We start from the raw sequence: 13,721 nt of genomic DNA on the forward strand, positions 1-13,721 counted from the left end.
TAACCTGGATTTTTCCGCCACGTCAACGTTTCTTCCGAATACATTTTTTTTCAAATAAGACGTATACATGTATTTCCGTACGTCCCTCATACTTGTACATGCATGCGTTAGAAAAGCTTTGAGAAACGATTGCCCTAGTTCGAGAAAGGTGGCCAGTATCAATCGACCGCCGCCTCCACCTGCTCAGAGCGCCGCCGGCTCCTGCCAAGGTTGCCGCCCCCTACTCATGTCGTCGCCCACTCTCGCCAGGCCGTCGGCAGTCGGCCGTCGTTGCCCAGGTTGCCGCTGCTACGGTTGGTACTACGTCGCCCTAGATCTAGTACGGTATCTCTCTCCGTTCTAGCCTGCCTAGGTGAATGCTAAATTGGTGATCAATCAGTTGATATTTTTATGCGTGTTTGCGAAGCGATCAAGAAACGTACGTACAAAGTAGATTCATGGAAGTCAAAAGGTTCGAAACTGAACATTTGTGGTAGTCTCTTCATGCTGATGCATCGTAGAGGAAAGAGATATGGAGGGCGGATGCAGGTGAGATCACCATGCAGCTTGAGGGCGAACGCCAGAGCCGCGTGCTTCTAGCCAACCGAGGCACTCATCTGTGGTTGATGTACGAAGGGGAACCTCGGAATACATGTACGGCCTAATCTTGTGTTATTTATACCGAATGATGTGTTGCATACGAAAAAAAAGGCTGACGTGGAAACAAAAACCGGTTTTTACAACCAGCCTAAATGGTACAAAGGGTAGTTCCAAACGGTTTTCAAAGTTTAAGGTTAAAAATTGAACTAAATCAAAATTAAGGGTTGTAAACTGAACTTTAGAACAAGTTTAGGGGTGTAATATGGACTTCTCTTTTTTTCTCTAGACTAAACTAGAGCCGCACCTCGAATCGAACTCGCCTAAACCTCGGTCGACCGCCGCCGCGCCATGGCCCTCCACGCCGCCCGCCGCGCCGCCGCTCTCCTCCGCCCCGCAGCCGCAGCCGCGCCGCTCCTCCGGCCCGCTCCCGCCGCAGCAGCGCGCTTCTCCTCCAAGGCGGAGTACAAGGCCTTCGTCGCCTGCCTCCGCGACATATCGGCCTCCGCCCAGGCCGACAAGAACTACTCCGGCGGCTCCGTCCGCGACAAGGCCGACTCCGTGCGCGCCGCCACCCACGACGGCGAGATCCTCCGCGTCATCGACAACGTCATACGCTCCCAGCGCCGCGGCCTGGTACGTGCACCCCACAATCTGCCCCCTGCTACTCGCGCTCCGAGATTGAGAGAGTACCGGATTGGTCCTTGCCGGCGCTCCTGCTGCACTTGTGACACCAAATTTTGTAGAGATTTACCTCCATGTTGTCACCATCTTCTGAACACTAATATAAAGAGAAGCAATCTTGACCGAACCTATAAACTAGTGGCAAGCACCAAACACTGGGCTCAAATTTCGTCTTGGTCAAATGATACAAGTGAGATCTGAGAGGCATACATAGCTGCATTTTTCTTCTTCAGTAAAGCACGTCCGTTGTCTGTGCCATCTATGCCTAAGAAGAACAGTGACTCTTGACTGCACTCACTTCATTCACTTCTTGTTTTTTCTTAAACAAAAGCAAACCTGATAAGATATTGGCATTATACAGGGGTAAAGCTTTAGACACCAGTCCAAAAATAAAATAAAAGCCATGAGGAGTTGAATCCTGCAGAGATTTAAATTTCCTTCAGATTTCCTAGAAAAGTTTGGTTTTCATGTTCATAGGTTCTAGCATTTTCTCTTTATTCCGGATCTGTATGACGCTAGAGGGGGCATTGAAGAATCCTTCATTAACATATAATAACTTTGCATCATCTAGTATGATATGGAGACATTATTTTTAAGCTATTACTGGCGACCATTGAGCCGGAAAACGAAATATAAGTACCTAAGGGAACCACATAGAACAGGGGAGCAACCATGTCTGGAAATAGTAGCTTGCACTGCAGCAAAATGCTGCATTCAGTGCATGAACTTCTCTATGCCTATCTTCTGCTGTTTTTGAGGGTTAAAGGCAGGCGCTATGCCATTCGATTAGACTGGAAAGCAAGTAGTACATGGGGATCTAAAAGGAGATCAGATAAAAGAAAAGAGGACAAAATCGGCAAAAACCCCGCAAGGCGCAAAAAACGCTCTTGCCTGAACAGTCTCATGGGTCCTCCGTAAAGGCATAGGCCCGCTGCTCAATCTCGTCGCGCACAAGGCGCACCACAACCTGAACCGGGAATGCCACATTTGGGAAGCCTCTTCTATTGCGCTTTTTGCTGGCCCTTGCGTGTCCTCCACTATTCCCCACACTCGGCGCAGTGCTGGTGACGTGGGGTGGGAAGCAGCCATAGAATTGTCGAGGACCCTCGGGTGGCCACTCTTCCCTTCGTCCAGTGTAGCGCCGGTGCTGTGGGATGGGAGGCAGCCATAGAGGCGGATAAAGGATGAGACCTGCAGCAGCACTAGGGCAGGAGAGGGAGGAAGGGAAGGGATCGGGGAGAAGAGGGACTTCAACGCAAGGAGAGAAGAAGGTGCAGTGCTAGGGTTTCACAAGTTTTGGCCTTGTTTTTAAACTGTCATCTGCACGCATCACGCAAGTCCTTTTTTCACCTTTTTCCTCCGAATGTGTATGGGAGCAAGGCAACATAGTGCCTCTGGTTGGAGACTTAGGGTGTGTTTGGTAGCCCGGCTCATCTCAGATTCTCTATCTCCCCTCATACATGTTGACCTCATACATGCTCAACTCAGATTTGTTGCTTGTTTGGTAGCCTGTATCAGTTGACAGAAGGCGAGTTCAGATGGTGTTTGGCAAAGGTTGTATAGGGTGAGACGTGCTGGGTGGAAAAAATTACACAAAGGTCCTTAAGAAAAAAAATCAAAAAGCAATCGGGTCCTTGTACTGGCGGCGGCGTCCTGGCAGAGCACTGGCGGCGCGTCGAAGCAGCTTCCCGGTGGAGCGTCTTGACCGGTGCGGCGCGTCTTGGCGGCGCGTCCTCGCGGCGGCTTCCTGGCGGTGCGGCGCGTCGAGGCGTCTTCCTGGCGGTGCGTTCTGGTGGCGTCGCGGCGGATTCTGCCGGTGCGGCGCGTTGTCGAGGCGGCGTCTGGCCGGTGCGGCGCATCGTGGCCGGTGCGGCGCATCGTGGCCGGTGCGCGCGCGTCGTCGTCGAGGTCGGTGCGGCGCGGCGTCCGGCCGGTGCGGCGCGTCGTCGTCGAGGTCGGTGCGGCGCGGCGTCTGGTCGGTGCGGCGCGTCGAGGCGGCGTCCTGGCCGGTGCGGCGCGTCGTCGAGGCGGCGTCCTGGCCGGTGCGACGCGTCCCCGACGGGAGGGAGGCGGCGGCATGGTTCTCCTGCTGGCCGACGGGAGAGGATGAGGTTGGGGCGCGGGTGGGACGCGAGAGGAGACGAGAGGTGCGAGGGGGCGAATGAACGGGTCGGGTGGGGGTCTGGGGGTGTGGTGGGGGCCCGAAACAGTGTTTCGCGGGATGAGGAGAGCCCGGGCGAGGAGGGAAGCTCGATTTGAGCTTCGCTCCTCAGCCTGGCTCTGAGTCGTTTTTCGTATGAGGTCGCCACTGCTGGGAAGGCCCGACCCGACCTAACAAACACGTTCTCTCTCAAATATCTCGGTTGAGATGGGAAAATCTGTGCTCCCCCGGGCTACCAAACACACCCTTAATGCCTCAAGCTCCGACATTTTGTAATTGTTGTTGTACCCTCTAACTCTACTTTTATTCATCTTGAAACAGGTTGAGGAGAATTCGAGTGACTTCCCTTTTGAAATCAGCGAAAAGGAGGGGCTTACTGAGCTTACTCTTACAAGAAGTTTAAAGGGCGAAAAGATTGAGGTCTTGGTTTCCATGCCCAAACTTGACCAGGATGGGAAGGACGATGAGGGTCTGCTGTCATCTTCGAAGGAGAATCAGGAAGATGAAGGCAATACACCCCCAGAAAAATACAGCCTACCTGTCAGGGTCACTGTCTCCAAGGGTGATGGCTCAGGCCTGGTATTCACCTGCACTGCTAATCCTGATGATATCGTCATTGAGAGCTTGTCCATGAGGCGGAAGCCACCAGGGGCTGACGAAGGCGATGCAGTCACATACGACGAGGGTCCTGATTTCCAGTAAGTAGAGCAGCCGACTAAACCTAGGACCCTTGGACAATTTGATTTCTGTAAAGCCAAAAACTTGGATTAACTGCTTGCTAACTGTTCTTTGGTTATTGGTGCGTGCAGTGAGCTGGATAAGAACCTGCAGGAGACGTTCCATAAGTATCTGGAGCTGCGCGGTATCACGCCCACGGCCACAAAGCTGTTGCACGAGTACATGATCAGCAAGGACAGGCGCGTCTTGCCGAAGACAGCAAGCAAGGACAAGCGGAATAATCTCGTGTTTCTGACGAAGCTGTGCAGTTTTCTCAAGAAAGATTGATGCTATCCTCTGCATAAGATGAACTCCGAGTATCATCTTGTAGACTAGAGTGGTGGTACACATGCTTACGTGCCTGCTATTTTAATATCCTATTTTGTAGCTATGTATTTAGTGGCAGTAAGATGGTAGCACTACTGATTAATAGTTGAAACTATTTTAGGGTGTCTTGCTCGCTATTTGACCTGCTCCTGTTGTTCCTTTGTGCTCACACTATGTAAAGATGGCACCGTGTAGCTTACTTCGAAGCTAACCCTTGTGCTTATAGTTATCGGTGTACCATATGTTGAGTAAGAGCAGACATATTAAGTTAGAAACCAAGGGTTAGCAGATATGTCTGCCCTTGCTCTTCTTTTTGAACAATAAAAAAAAGAGCAAGGGCAGGCAACAGACATATCTGCTAGCCCTTGATCTTAATTGTTCAGTTGGCCACGAGAATGACTAAGCTAGACAATGCGCTTTCTAACATAGCCCGTAAATCCCGCCAGAATTGAACTTTTCCGCGGATTTACAGGTTCGGGCTGAAACTCGCGCCGATCAGTGACCGAAAAAGTGGCCCGGCTCGAATACGGAGTTTAGGGGCCCGAGAAACTCCCCGCACGGCCCCTATTAAAAGGGATCGCGGAGGGGAGTTCGGGTCGCAAACCCTACTCCCCTCCGCCGTCTCCTCTCCCTCCGCCGTTGCCAGTAGCGCGCTCCGACGAGCAATCGACGCTTAGCCAGACACCGATCCTCCGCCTGCCGCCGCGCGATGGCCTCTCGTGGAGGTTCGGAGGGCCGTGCCGCGGGATTGGGCGGCGGCGATTCGCCGCCGCGTCCGCCCGTCTTCCGCACCGAGGCGGAGCGGCGGAAGTGGAAGCGGAGCAAGGGCGCGCGCAAGAGGAGCGCTCGCCGGTGGACCAACTGGGGGTTCACGCCCCAGGGAAGCTCGCCCACTACGGCAACCAGGCCGAGGGCTCATCCTTCGGGTAGTCGAGCCGCGCACCGCGGCTGCCCGTGGCAGCGAGCTTCGAGGAGGACGACCTCGTCCCCGCTCGTTCGCCAACCTTCTCCGCCAGGGACTACGTCCATGGCAGCGACGAGGAGGAGGCGGTGATGGCGCAAACGTTCGCCATCAGCGAGGCGGAGGCGAGGGTGCGCTTCCGCCGGGAGGAGGCCGACGCCGTCCGCCAGGTACGGGAGTACGAGGCGGCCCGCCGGGAAGCCCGCGTCCGCAAGGTCAAGCTCGAAATAGTCGAGCTTGACAAGGAGGACGCGTGAAGACTTCACGCCGCCGCCGATCTCCGCGAGCACCGGCACCGCCGCGCGCGCCATAGCTAGAAGTAGGCCGCATTTCGCTCATTAACTAGGTTAGGTTGCCGGTGTACCAGTAGTAATGTCAATTCCCCGCACTATGTAAGTATCGATGCTCAATCGGAGCATCTATTTCATCTATAAACTTTGATCATCGACTAAAATTACCCGCGCCAATTCGAATTCCTATTTTCAGTTCCATTTTACGGGTTCTATTCTGCGCCACTGCGAATTTCGTCAGAACTAGCATTTTAGGTGAACTAAACTCGCGCTTTTCGGTTTGAATTTTTTCGGACTCTACTAGACACTAACAACAGGCTAGTTTGATCGTTTCGATATGTTGTGCGTTGCGGGCTTAATGTTTTTTTTGAGACAGCGGGCTTAGTTTGTTAGTCCATGGCAGTATCGGCCTGTTAGTCGGCGGTCCATTTCAGGCCTGTGTGCGAGCCAGTATATCGGCCCATATATCTCAACAGGCCCTGCCAACAAAACGACGCACACTGCCGCCCCGCCGCCGCCTCTCGCCATGGCCCTCCTCGCCGCCGCCCGCCGCGCCGCCACTTCCTCCCTGCCCCTCCTCCGCGCGTCCACCGCGTCGCGCGGCGCCGCGGTTCTGCTTCAGTCACATCCTTCCAGAGGGAGCTAGTTCGCAGCAGTGTCGGTTGGGTCTAGCCTGCAGCGGTAGGATTGGAAACGGTCACGTATACGATATCCTCCGTCGAAAAACGAGGGACTTTTTACAATGCTGCTGCAGTTGGTTCTGTAATTTTCAAAGTTAGGAGCAGTCTGGTAGTACGTTCTGAAGATTGTTCTGGCTAATCTAGGTTGTGTTCGTTTCTTTTTTTTCAGTTCCTAGCTGTCCATGCTAACCGCAGTTAGCTCCTCTTATGGGTAATTGCCCTTTGCGATTCACTCTTCAATAGGGATTTTTTTAGGTGATTTAGGAATTTTGTTAGTTCTGTCGTACCCATATCCTCCTGCTGCAACTGGTAGTATACTTCGAAGTTAGAGTTGTCTTTCGTAGTATGATCTGCAGGCTTACCTAGCTATTTTGGTTATTATCTTTACTTCAGTTTCTCGCCATCCATGTTGACTGCAATTCCTGTCATGGTCACGGTAGATTATAGGTTATGTTCTATTTGTTTTAGTTCAGTGCTGACCGTGTTGATTGCGATTCTTATCACCGTCTCTCTAGATTTCACTTTCAGTGTACATGATCTGAGTTCGTATGGACTAGTGTAGTGGGGGGGTTGAATTAGTTTTCGTAATTCACTTGTCTTGCATAAGGATTTGCATCTGCCTTCGCTGCCATCAGAACTCTGTAGTTTTTGGTCTTGTGACATCTTTACTGTTTTCTTATTGCTGTAGTATGGCTGGACTGAATGTTAGCAGTTAAAAAATGTCGTTTTCTTGTGAGTTGTGACTTCACAGCTTGCATGCTTCTGTCTCCTGCTGTTTAAAGTGATGTACTGTTAAATTCGCTGCATGGTTTTATCTCTTTGTATGAGATGAGGAGGTGTACTGGCTGTTTTCCTCAACTGTTCCACATTTCCACTCCATTCAAAAGGTTCTATGCTAGTACAGTTTGAGTGCTATGTTTGCAAGGAATGTTATTTACCTTTGTCTTGTTACTGTACACCTCGCATGCTAGCCATACCAAACCATCTATGTTCTGCTATTTAAAATGATGAATTGTTAAATGCTCTGAATGGTTTTATGTCTTTCTCTGTTATGACAAGGGGTACTGGTTGCTTTGCTGAACTGGTCAACTCAAACACTGAGTCGAGTTTATGGGGGCAATGAATCGGTTGTCTAGTGATTTCCTGGTCATTTGAGTTGGGTTCCAACATAAACGCAAGGATTTACTTATATTCCTTAAATCCTGCTTAAAAAACCAAGCTGGTGTCTTTAGATGTAATAGGAAAGAAGGTATATAGGGTCTAAAGGTGTGTGAAATCAGTAATGTAATCTTCAAGTACTTCCCGAAGGTTGAGTAATTCAAGCAACTTGTTCTTTCTTGGCTTGGTATCTATACCATGAATTAGTATGATTTAGTCTAAATAAGTGGTGCACAATCACTATCAGAGGGGAAACATGAGGGTATGAAGGAATTCAAGCAACTTGCTGTGTCTTTGCTTGGTATCTATTCCATGAGTTGTCATGATTTAGTCTAAGTGGTGCACACTGAGAGGGGAAACATGAGGGTTGGAAAATAATTAGTTTCTGGCATGCTTGTCTTGGAGCGAACACTACTATTTTACTTCTGATTTTACTGTGAGCAACTTTCCTGTTCATTTTACGAGTGGTGTACAGAACCTCATTTTCTCCATGCTAAACAGGTTGAGGAGATCCCAGAGAACTTCCCTTTCAAAATCACCGACAAGAAGGGGCTCAACGAGATCACTCTCACAAGAACTTACCAGGGCGAGAAGATCGAGGTGTTGGTCTCCATGCCCAGCCTAGTCACCGGAGACGAGGCGGAACATGACCATGACAAGGATGACAAAGAGAAAGACGATGATCAGGAAGATGGCGAGAAGGCCCCGAAGTCCACCATCCCCCTCACAGTAACCGTCTCCAAGAGCGACGGCCCAAGCCTCGAGTTCACCTGCACGGCTTACCCTGACGAGATCCTGATCGACACCCTGTCCGTGAAGCAGCCTGCAGAGAACGATGATGAGGAGCTGATCGCATATGAGGGCCCCGATTTCAAGTAAGAACACAAAATCATGGCTTAGCCATTTTAATTTCCCAGCTAACAACTACTTGCTCATGCTATAACCAAACTTTTTGAGGTTGTACACTTCCTTGTCTTCACTTTCCTGATTAACCGAACACACTACTGATTGATTAAGAATTGCTTTGCTGACGCTGTGTACCCCACTTGGTCTGTCTTGTGCAGCGACCTCGACGAGAACCTTCAGAGGGCGTTCCATAAGTACCTGGAGCTGCGTGGAATCTCGCCCTTGACCACTAACTTCCTGCACGAGTACATGATCAACAAGGACAGCCGGGAGTACCTCTTCTGGCTGAACAAGCTCAAGGACTTCGTCAAGCAGTAGAGAGATAGTTAGAACTACTGTCCCCTAGCATAAGATGAGCCAATGAATGTGCTTTGCACATTCTGTTTTGAGACCTCTGAACTATGTTCTAGAGAGTATACGTGCACCAATGTGTGCACATCTCAATTTATCCTAGCGTGATGTTAGAATTTAGAGAGGTTCATAGGCAATACTTGTTGAGTAGTATGCTCTTTCTGAATAAATAATTATTCTCTACGAGATATTTGTGCACTATACTGTTTGCTTTGCTATTTTCCTAGCTCGTGCTTTAGTTTACTCTTCTTCAGCATGTACTTGAAATATATTTGTGGTATTACGATGGCATGGCAACGCGCGAATGTGTGTATGGCATTGAGGTGGACTTTCCTCATGCCTTGTTTTTGCTGATCACTGTGATCAATTTTATACAGGAGATTGTAAAACTAAATGGCTATATATAGTGGCGCGAGGACGAAAAGATGACGGGAAAAAACGCTGGGAAGAAATTGACAGGGAGGAAAAGAAGGAAAATTTGGGGGGGGGGGGGGGCAGAGGTTTTTTAGGTCCTCAACCGTGTTATTTTATCAAAGATACAATGTCGGTTCCCTCCGGTGTGCCTCGTAGCGTCCGTTCTTGCGAAAAGATTTGAGCATAATTCACTAAAAAAAAGAAAAATGGAGAACCTTTGTGAGGCGTCATTTTAGGTGACCTGGTTGCGTATAAAAATTACCAACTTGGAATACAACAGTTATTTCAGAAAACCATTCACAAAATGAGCTACCTCCTACGAGGTTCTATGGATTTTAGGGCAAATTAACGAGCCAGGTCGTGACCTTAGGCATGACATAGTTTGCCGGAACGAGCCCATATTGCGCACACGCATGGGCCTTGGGATGGGAAGCAATGTTGGATTTATGAGTTATCCTTTTCTAGCCACATAAAACCCATTTTTTTTTATTTTTTTAGCGCCGAAACGGGCTATTTTTGTGAAGCATCTACAAGAAATGCAATCTGCAATGGTACAAAACCTATGCACAAAATTAGAAGACCACTTCCGCACTAAGGTTCACATACCTGCTACGTGCGTTAGCTTTCCGGGAATTCATGGTATTTTATAAGGTGTCCTGCCGATTTCGCTGGAAGCGGGCCAAATTTGAACTAAGCGTCTACTTTCGCTTGTTTCAGTTTTTTTGTAAAAATCATTTTGAGGTCCAGATTGTGTTGTTTTATCAAAGATACAATGTCGGTTTCATATGGTTCTCTCCGGTGTGCCACTCAACGCCCGTTCTTGCGAAAAGTCATTCCGGCGGGTCCCAATTTTAGCACAACTCCCTCAAAGAAAATCAGAAAAATGGAGAACCTTCGCGAGGCGTCGTTTTAGGTGACCTAGTTGCGAGGAAAAAATACAAACTTGAAATATGTTAGTTAATCTGAAAAACCCTTCACAAAATGAGCTACCTCCTACAAGGTTCTGTGGCATTTAGGGCAAATGAGTTATAGCGGGAAACGGCCATACGGGGTCGGCGGTGGCGGGGAGAGGAGTTGTGGCAGCGGGAACCGGTGCAGGACAAGTGGGTTGTGAATTCTTTGTCCGATACATGGCCGCAGGAAAAACCACCGGGAAAGAATTGTCGCGGAGGGAAAATTAGGGGGGTAAGGCCTTTGCCGTGTGTATTTCCCTGGTACACGGCAAAGAAAACGGGGCCATCACGGCTCCGTCAAACGCGGCCAACAGGGCCATGTGTCTCGTCGTTTTGCCGTGTGTTTTTCTGCCTCTTTGCCGTGTGTATTCGTAAAATTGTGCCGTGTGCCAAACCTTTGCCATGCGTATTTCTTGCCGTAACCGTGCTCTTTTCTTTGCCGTGTTCCTTCTCGTAGACATACACGGCTTTGCAGTGTTTCGCAGTATTTGATACACGGTAAAGGTGGCCGAACACGGCAAAGCATGTTTTTCCGGTAGTGGACGTACTCCAAGACTCTTGATTTTTCTTAGGATGGAAACCGACCTTAACTAGGACATGGTAACTTGCATATTTTGACAAACTCTAATCAAGATTAAGCTAACATCCGATTGGGTTGGGCGCCTGCCTCCCACAACTCGAGACTAAATGCTCTGATCGTAGCGTGAAATGTGGTGGTGACGTGGTCAGTTCAGTCGAGGGAGGGAGGGGCCTTAATTTCCGAGCAAATGGAAGGGTTCTATCCGTACCAACCTTATTTTTGAGTCTCTGACAAGACATACACACACACGCATAGGTACCAAAAAAAAAAAAGACTCGTGTATGTTCATAGGAGCGTGTCGCCCTTGGCGGGTAGGCGTTTGTAGAAGTTGAAGGGCATGGACGGCTGCTTGCTCCTTAACCGCGGGTGCCGGAGGAGGTAGAAACCAGCGAAGGTGGCCACCACCTGGAAGGGCGTCACATAGAGTACAATGGCCGCAAAGAGCGAGAGCGTGATGAATATCGCCGTCGCCCTGGGGTCACGCCAGCTGAGCAGCGACTGCGCGCGTTCCCCCTGCGTAGCCAGATCGCCGACCACCGTCTGCACCCTGCCAGCAATGCTCCTCAGCCGGTCATACCTCATCCGCACGATGTCCCCCGGCTTGGATGTCGGGAAGGTGTCAAACTCCTCGTCCAGCTCGTCCGGCTGCGCATTCGACAGCACCGTGTCCATGTGCTGCGGCTTCCGCTCACGCCGCCTGTAGTTCCACGCCCCGATCATGAACAGGTATAGCAACACGGTCGGCAGGATCAGTTCCGGGTAGCAGACGAGGATCAGGACCAGAAGGTGCACGAGGATTGTCGTCAGCGGGTTCTTCCACTGGCAGATGCCGTCAAACCAATTCCCGACTGCGTCAGCGCCGGAGAAGAGCAAGGTGATCCGGTAGAAGTTGGCCTTGCTCCGACGCAGGCTGAACATGTGAGAGTCCACGTCCAGCATGTACTCCACCACCTCCCTCCTCAGCGGCGGCTCCGCTCTGCTCAGCCTCGTCGCCACCATCTGCATCGCATGGAACCGGAGGTAGTCCTGCTGCAGAACGGAGATGGGGTTCGTGTAGTGCATCTTCGGGAGGAGGGGACGGCCGTACTGCGCCAACATGTCTGCCCACGCCGTGCAGGTGAACCGGACAGCCAGTTGGAGCTCTCCCGTCTTCTTCTGCCCCGACGGGCTGAGCACCATGAGCGGGTGGTAGTGTGTGTACGTGCGGTCCAGCTCCAACGTAGCGAGGCGGACGCGCACCTTGCCGATCCTCTGGTCCTTGTTGGCGTCACCGTGGGAGGAGATGTGCAGGTTGTCCAAGACTGCGACGGTGATGACGGTACTGAGGTCGAACACCTCCCAGATGCACTGCTCGTTCCACTGCGGCGCCGCCGTGTCGTTGAGCAGCGTGCGCGTGTGCACCCACTTGGCGCCATACTTGGCGACGCAGTAAGGGTTCTTCACGCCTGCTGCTAGGTTGCGCGCGCTCAGGATGCCCACCTCTAGGATGCCAATGGCGCTCTTCCGGAGCTTATTCGCTGCCGGCTGGAGGTCGCTGCTGTAGTGCGTCGGCTCGTCCAACATGTGGTACGCCGTCTCCAGGCTCATTCTGAGGTGGATCTTGCTGGCGAACGTCTTTGAAGATTCCTTGCTGTTGACGCCCGTGGTGACATCGGCCGCTGCCTTGTCTAGGGTCATCTCGTGCGCCAGGTAGAACCACTTGGACGGCACCGGCTTGGCCAGGTCGTTGCGTGGCACATAGGGGCTCGCCACGGGGATGATCACGCGGCCCACGGGGTCGTCGTCGCGACCGCGCTCCTCCACTACTGTCACCACCAGCGGGTCCTCGAACGGCTCGCTGGCAACCAACATGAACTCCTCGTTCCATTTCGGGTTGGACGACACCTGCGGCCTCGTCCGCCGTACCTGCTGGCTTCCCATCTGTATCTTGGCGAAGGTGGGTGCGAGAGGCTGGCCCTCCTTCTTCTTCTTCGGCTGCAGGTCCTGTGCCTCAATGACGGAGACCTTGAGGTAGATGAGCTTGGGTGAGTAGTACACCCTGGGGCGCGTGCTGGTCTGGGAGCGCAGCGAGTGCGCGTCGGAGTGGCATGCCTCCGGGAAGGACTCGTCGGATTGGGTGCCGTCCCAGACGGCGAGCATGATCTCGCCGTGTCGCAGCTTGTTGCCGTGGGCGTCGGAGAGGCAGTACCACTGCGGCGCGACAGGCGGGCTGTCGCGCGGGAGGCGGCTGGGGACGTCGGAAATGTCAAAGAGGACGCGGCCGACCAAGTCGTCGCACAGCACGTCCTTGTGCGCCTTGACCACCACCTCCAGTTGGTTGGACTGGAGGTGGTCACGGGAGAAGGCGAACGTCTGCCGCCACACCGGGTTGGGGTTCTTCACCAGGTGCCTCGTCACGCCCTTGAAGTTGCCCAGCTTCACCTCTACGTACGGGTCCAGCGCGCCGGTGATGTCCATGGTGGGCAGGTCGCGAGCCTTCACCACGCTCACGTACAGGTACCACATCGGCTCCACCATGTCGTATGTCCAAGCGATCTTCGTCATGGTTGGTGTGGTTACCGGCCAGTGGGAAGGAACGTGCGTACGGGGTTTTCAGTAGAAGAGGCTGCGTGCATGCATGCCTGCTAGCTCCCTCGTACTGGATCGAGTATTAAATAAAACAAGCAAACGCGCGCGAAAGATGGCCACCTCAGACGCGTCGCGAAACGCTGCAGCTCGTCTTGCTCATTCACACTGGTGAGGTGCGATTGGCCTAGAAACAGAGAAATACTGAAAGACTTCTTTTTCAAAAACAAAAAACAAAAACTGAGAAAGACTCGATTGGATCGATGCTATGAAAGGCACAGGAAACCACCACCAACAACAGAGCAAAAGGAATGCATGCAGCAAGACAACAAAACATACGTCGCTGGTACAATAAATGCCTTGCAACCAACATACTGTACGAGGTGGCCACGTCAGAC

General features: G+C 51.7%; 3 protein-coding genes across 3 annotated transcripts; 2 read left to right on the forward strand and 1 right to left on the reverse strand.

Annotated features, from left to right (window-relative positions):
• The first annotated feature begins 927 nt into the window (after nucleotides 1-927).
• On the forward strand, nucleotides 928-4,737 carry LOC127325607 (uncharacterized protein At2g39795, mitochondrial-like). The gene is made up of 3 exons (XM_051352418.2): nucleotides 928-1,212; nucleotides 3,743-4,119; nucleotides 4,231-4,737. Exons 1-3 carry the CDS (start codon nucleotides 928-930, stop codon nucleotides 4,424-4,426), a joined length of 858 nt encoding a protein of 285 aa, XP_051208378.1. The 3' UTR covers nucleotides 4,427-4,737.
• A 1,482-nt stretch (nucleotides 4,738-6,219) lies between these two features.
• On the forward strand, nucleotides 6,220-9,012 carry LOC139830046 (uncharacterized protein At2g39795, mitochondrial-like). The gene is made up of 3 exons (XM_071827043.1): nucleotides 6,220-6,326; nucleotides 7,996-8,429; nucleotides 8,619-9,012. Exons 1-3 carry the CDS (start codon nucleotides 6,243-6,245, stop codon nucleotides 8,776-8,778), a joined length of 678 nt encoding a protein of 225 aa, XP_071683144.1. The 5' UTR covers nucleotides 6,220-6,242; the 3' UTR covers nucleotides 8,779-9,012.
• Nucleotides 9,013-10,764: 1,752 nt separating this feature from the next.
• Nucleotides 10,765-13,362, reverse strand: LOC127325574 (multiple C2 domain and transmembrane region protein 6). The gene has a single exon (XM_051352358.2). It carries the CDS (start codon nucleotides 13,300-13,302, stop codon nucleotides 11,044-11,046), a length of 2,259 nt encoding a protein of 752 aa, XP_051208318.1. The 5' UTR covers nucleotides 13,303-13,362; the 3' UTR covers nucleotides 10,765-11,043.
• Between the last annotated feature and the right edge of the window lie 359 nt (nucleotides 13,363-13,721).

The sequence above is a fragment of the Lolium perenne genome, chromosome 3 (genome assembly GCF_019359855.2).
Source record: "Lolium perenne isolate Kyuss_39 chromosome 3, Kyuss_2.0, whole genome shotgun sequence".
In the NCBI taxonomy this organism is placed as follows: Eukaryota; Viridiplantae; Streptophyta; class Magnoliopsida; order Poales; family Poaceae; genus Lolium; species Lolium perenne.

Coding starts and splice junctions, on each gene's coding strand:
- LOC139830046 (XM_071827043.1), top strand. CDS start 6,243: ATGGCCCTCCTCGCCGCCGCCCGCCGCGCCGCCACTTCCTCCCTGCCC. Junction 6,327..7,995: donor CCGCGTCGCGCGGCGCCGCG/GTTCTGCTTCAG, acceptor TTTTACTGTGAG/CAACTTTCCTGTTCATTTTA. Junction 8,430..8,618: donor TATGAGGGCCCCGATTTCAA/GTAAGAACACAA, acceptor TGTCTTGTGCAG/CGACCTCGACGAGAACCTTC.
- LOC127325607 (XM_051352418.2), top strand. CDS start 928: ATGGCCCTCCACGCCGCCCGCCGCGCCGCCGCTCTCCTCCGCCCCGCA. Junction 1,213..3,742: donor GCTCCCAGCGCCGCGGCCTG/GTACGTGCACCC, acceptor ATCTTGAAACAG/GTTGAGGAGAATTCGAGTGA. Junction 4,120..4,230: donor GACGAGGGTCCTGATTTCCA/GTAAGTAGAGCA, acceptor TGGTGCGTGCAG/TGAGCTGGATAAGAACCTGC.
- LOC127325574 (XM_051352358.2), bottom strand. CDS start 13,302: ATGACGAAGATCGCTTGGACATACGACATGGTGGAGCCGATGTGGTAC.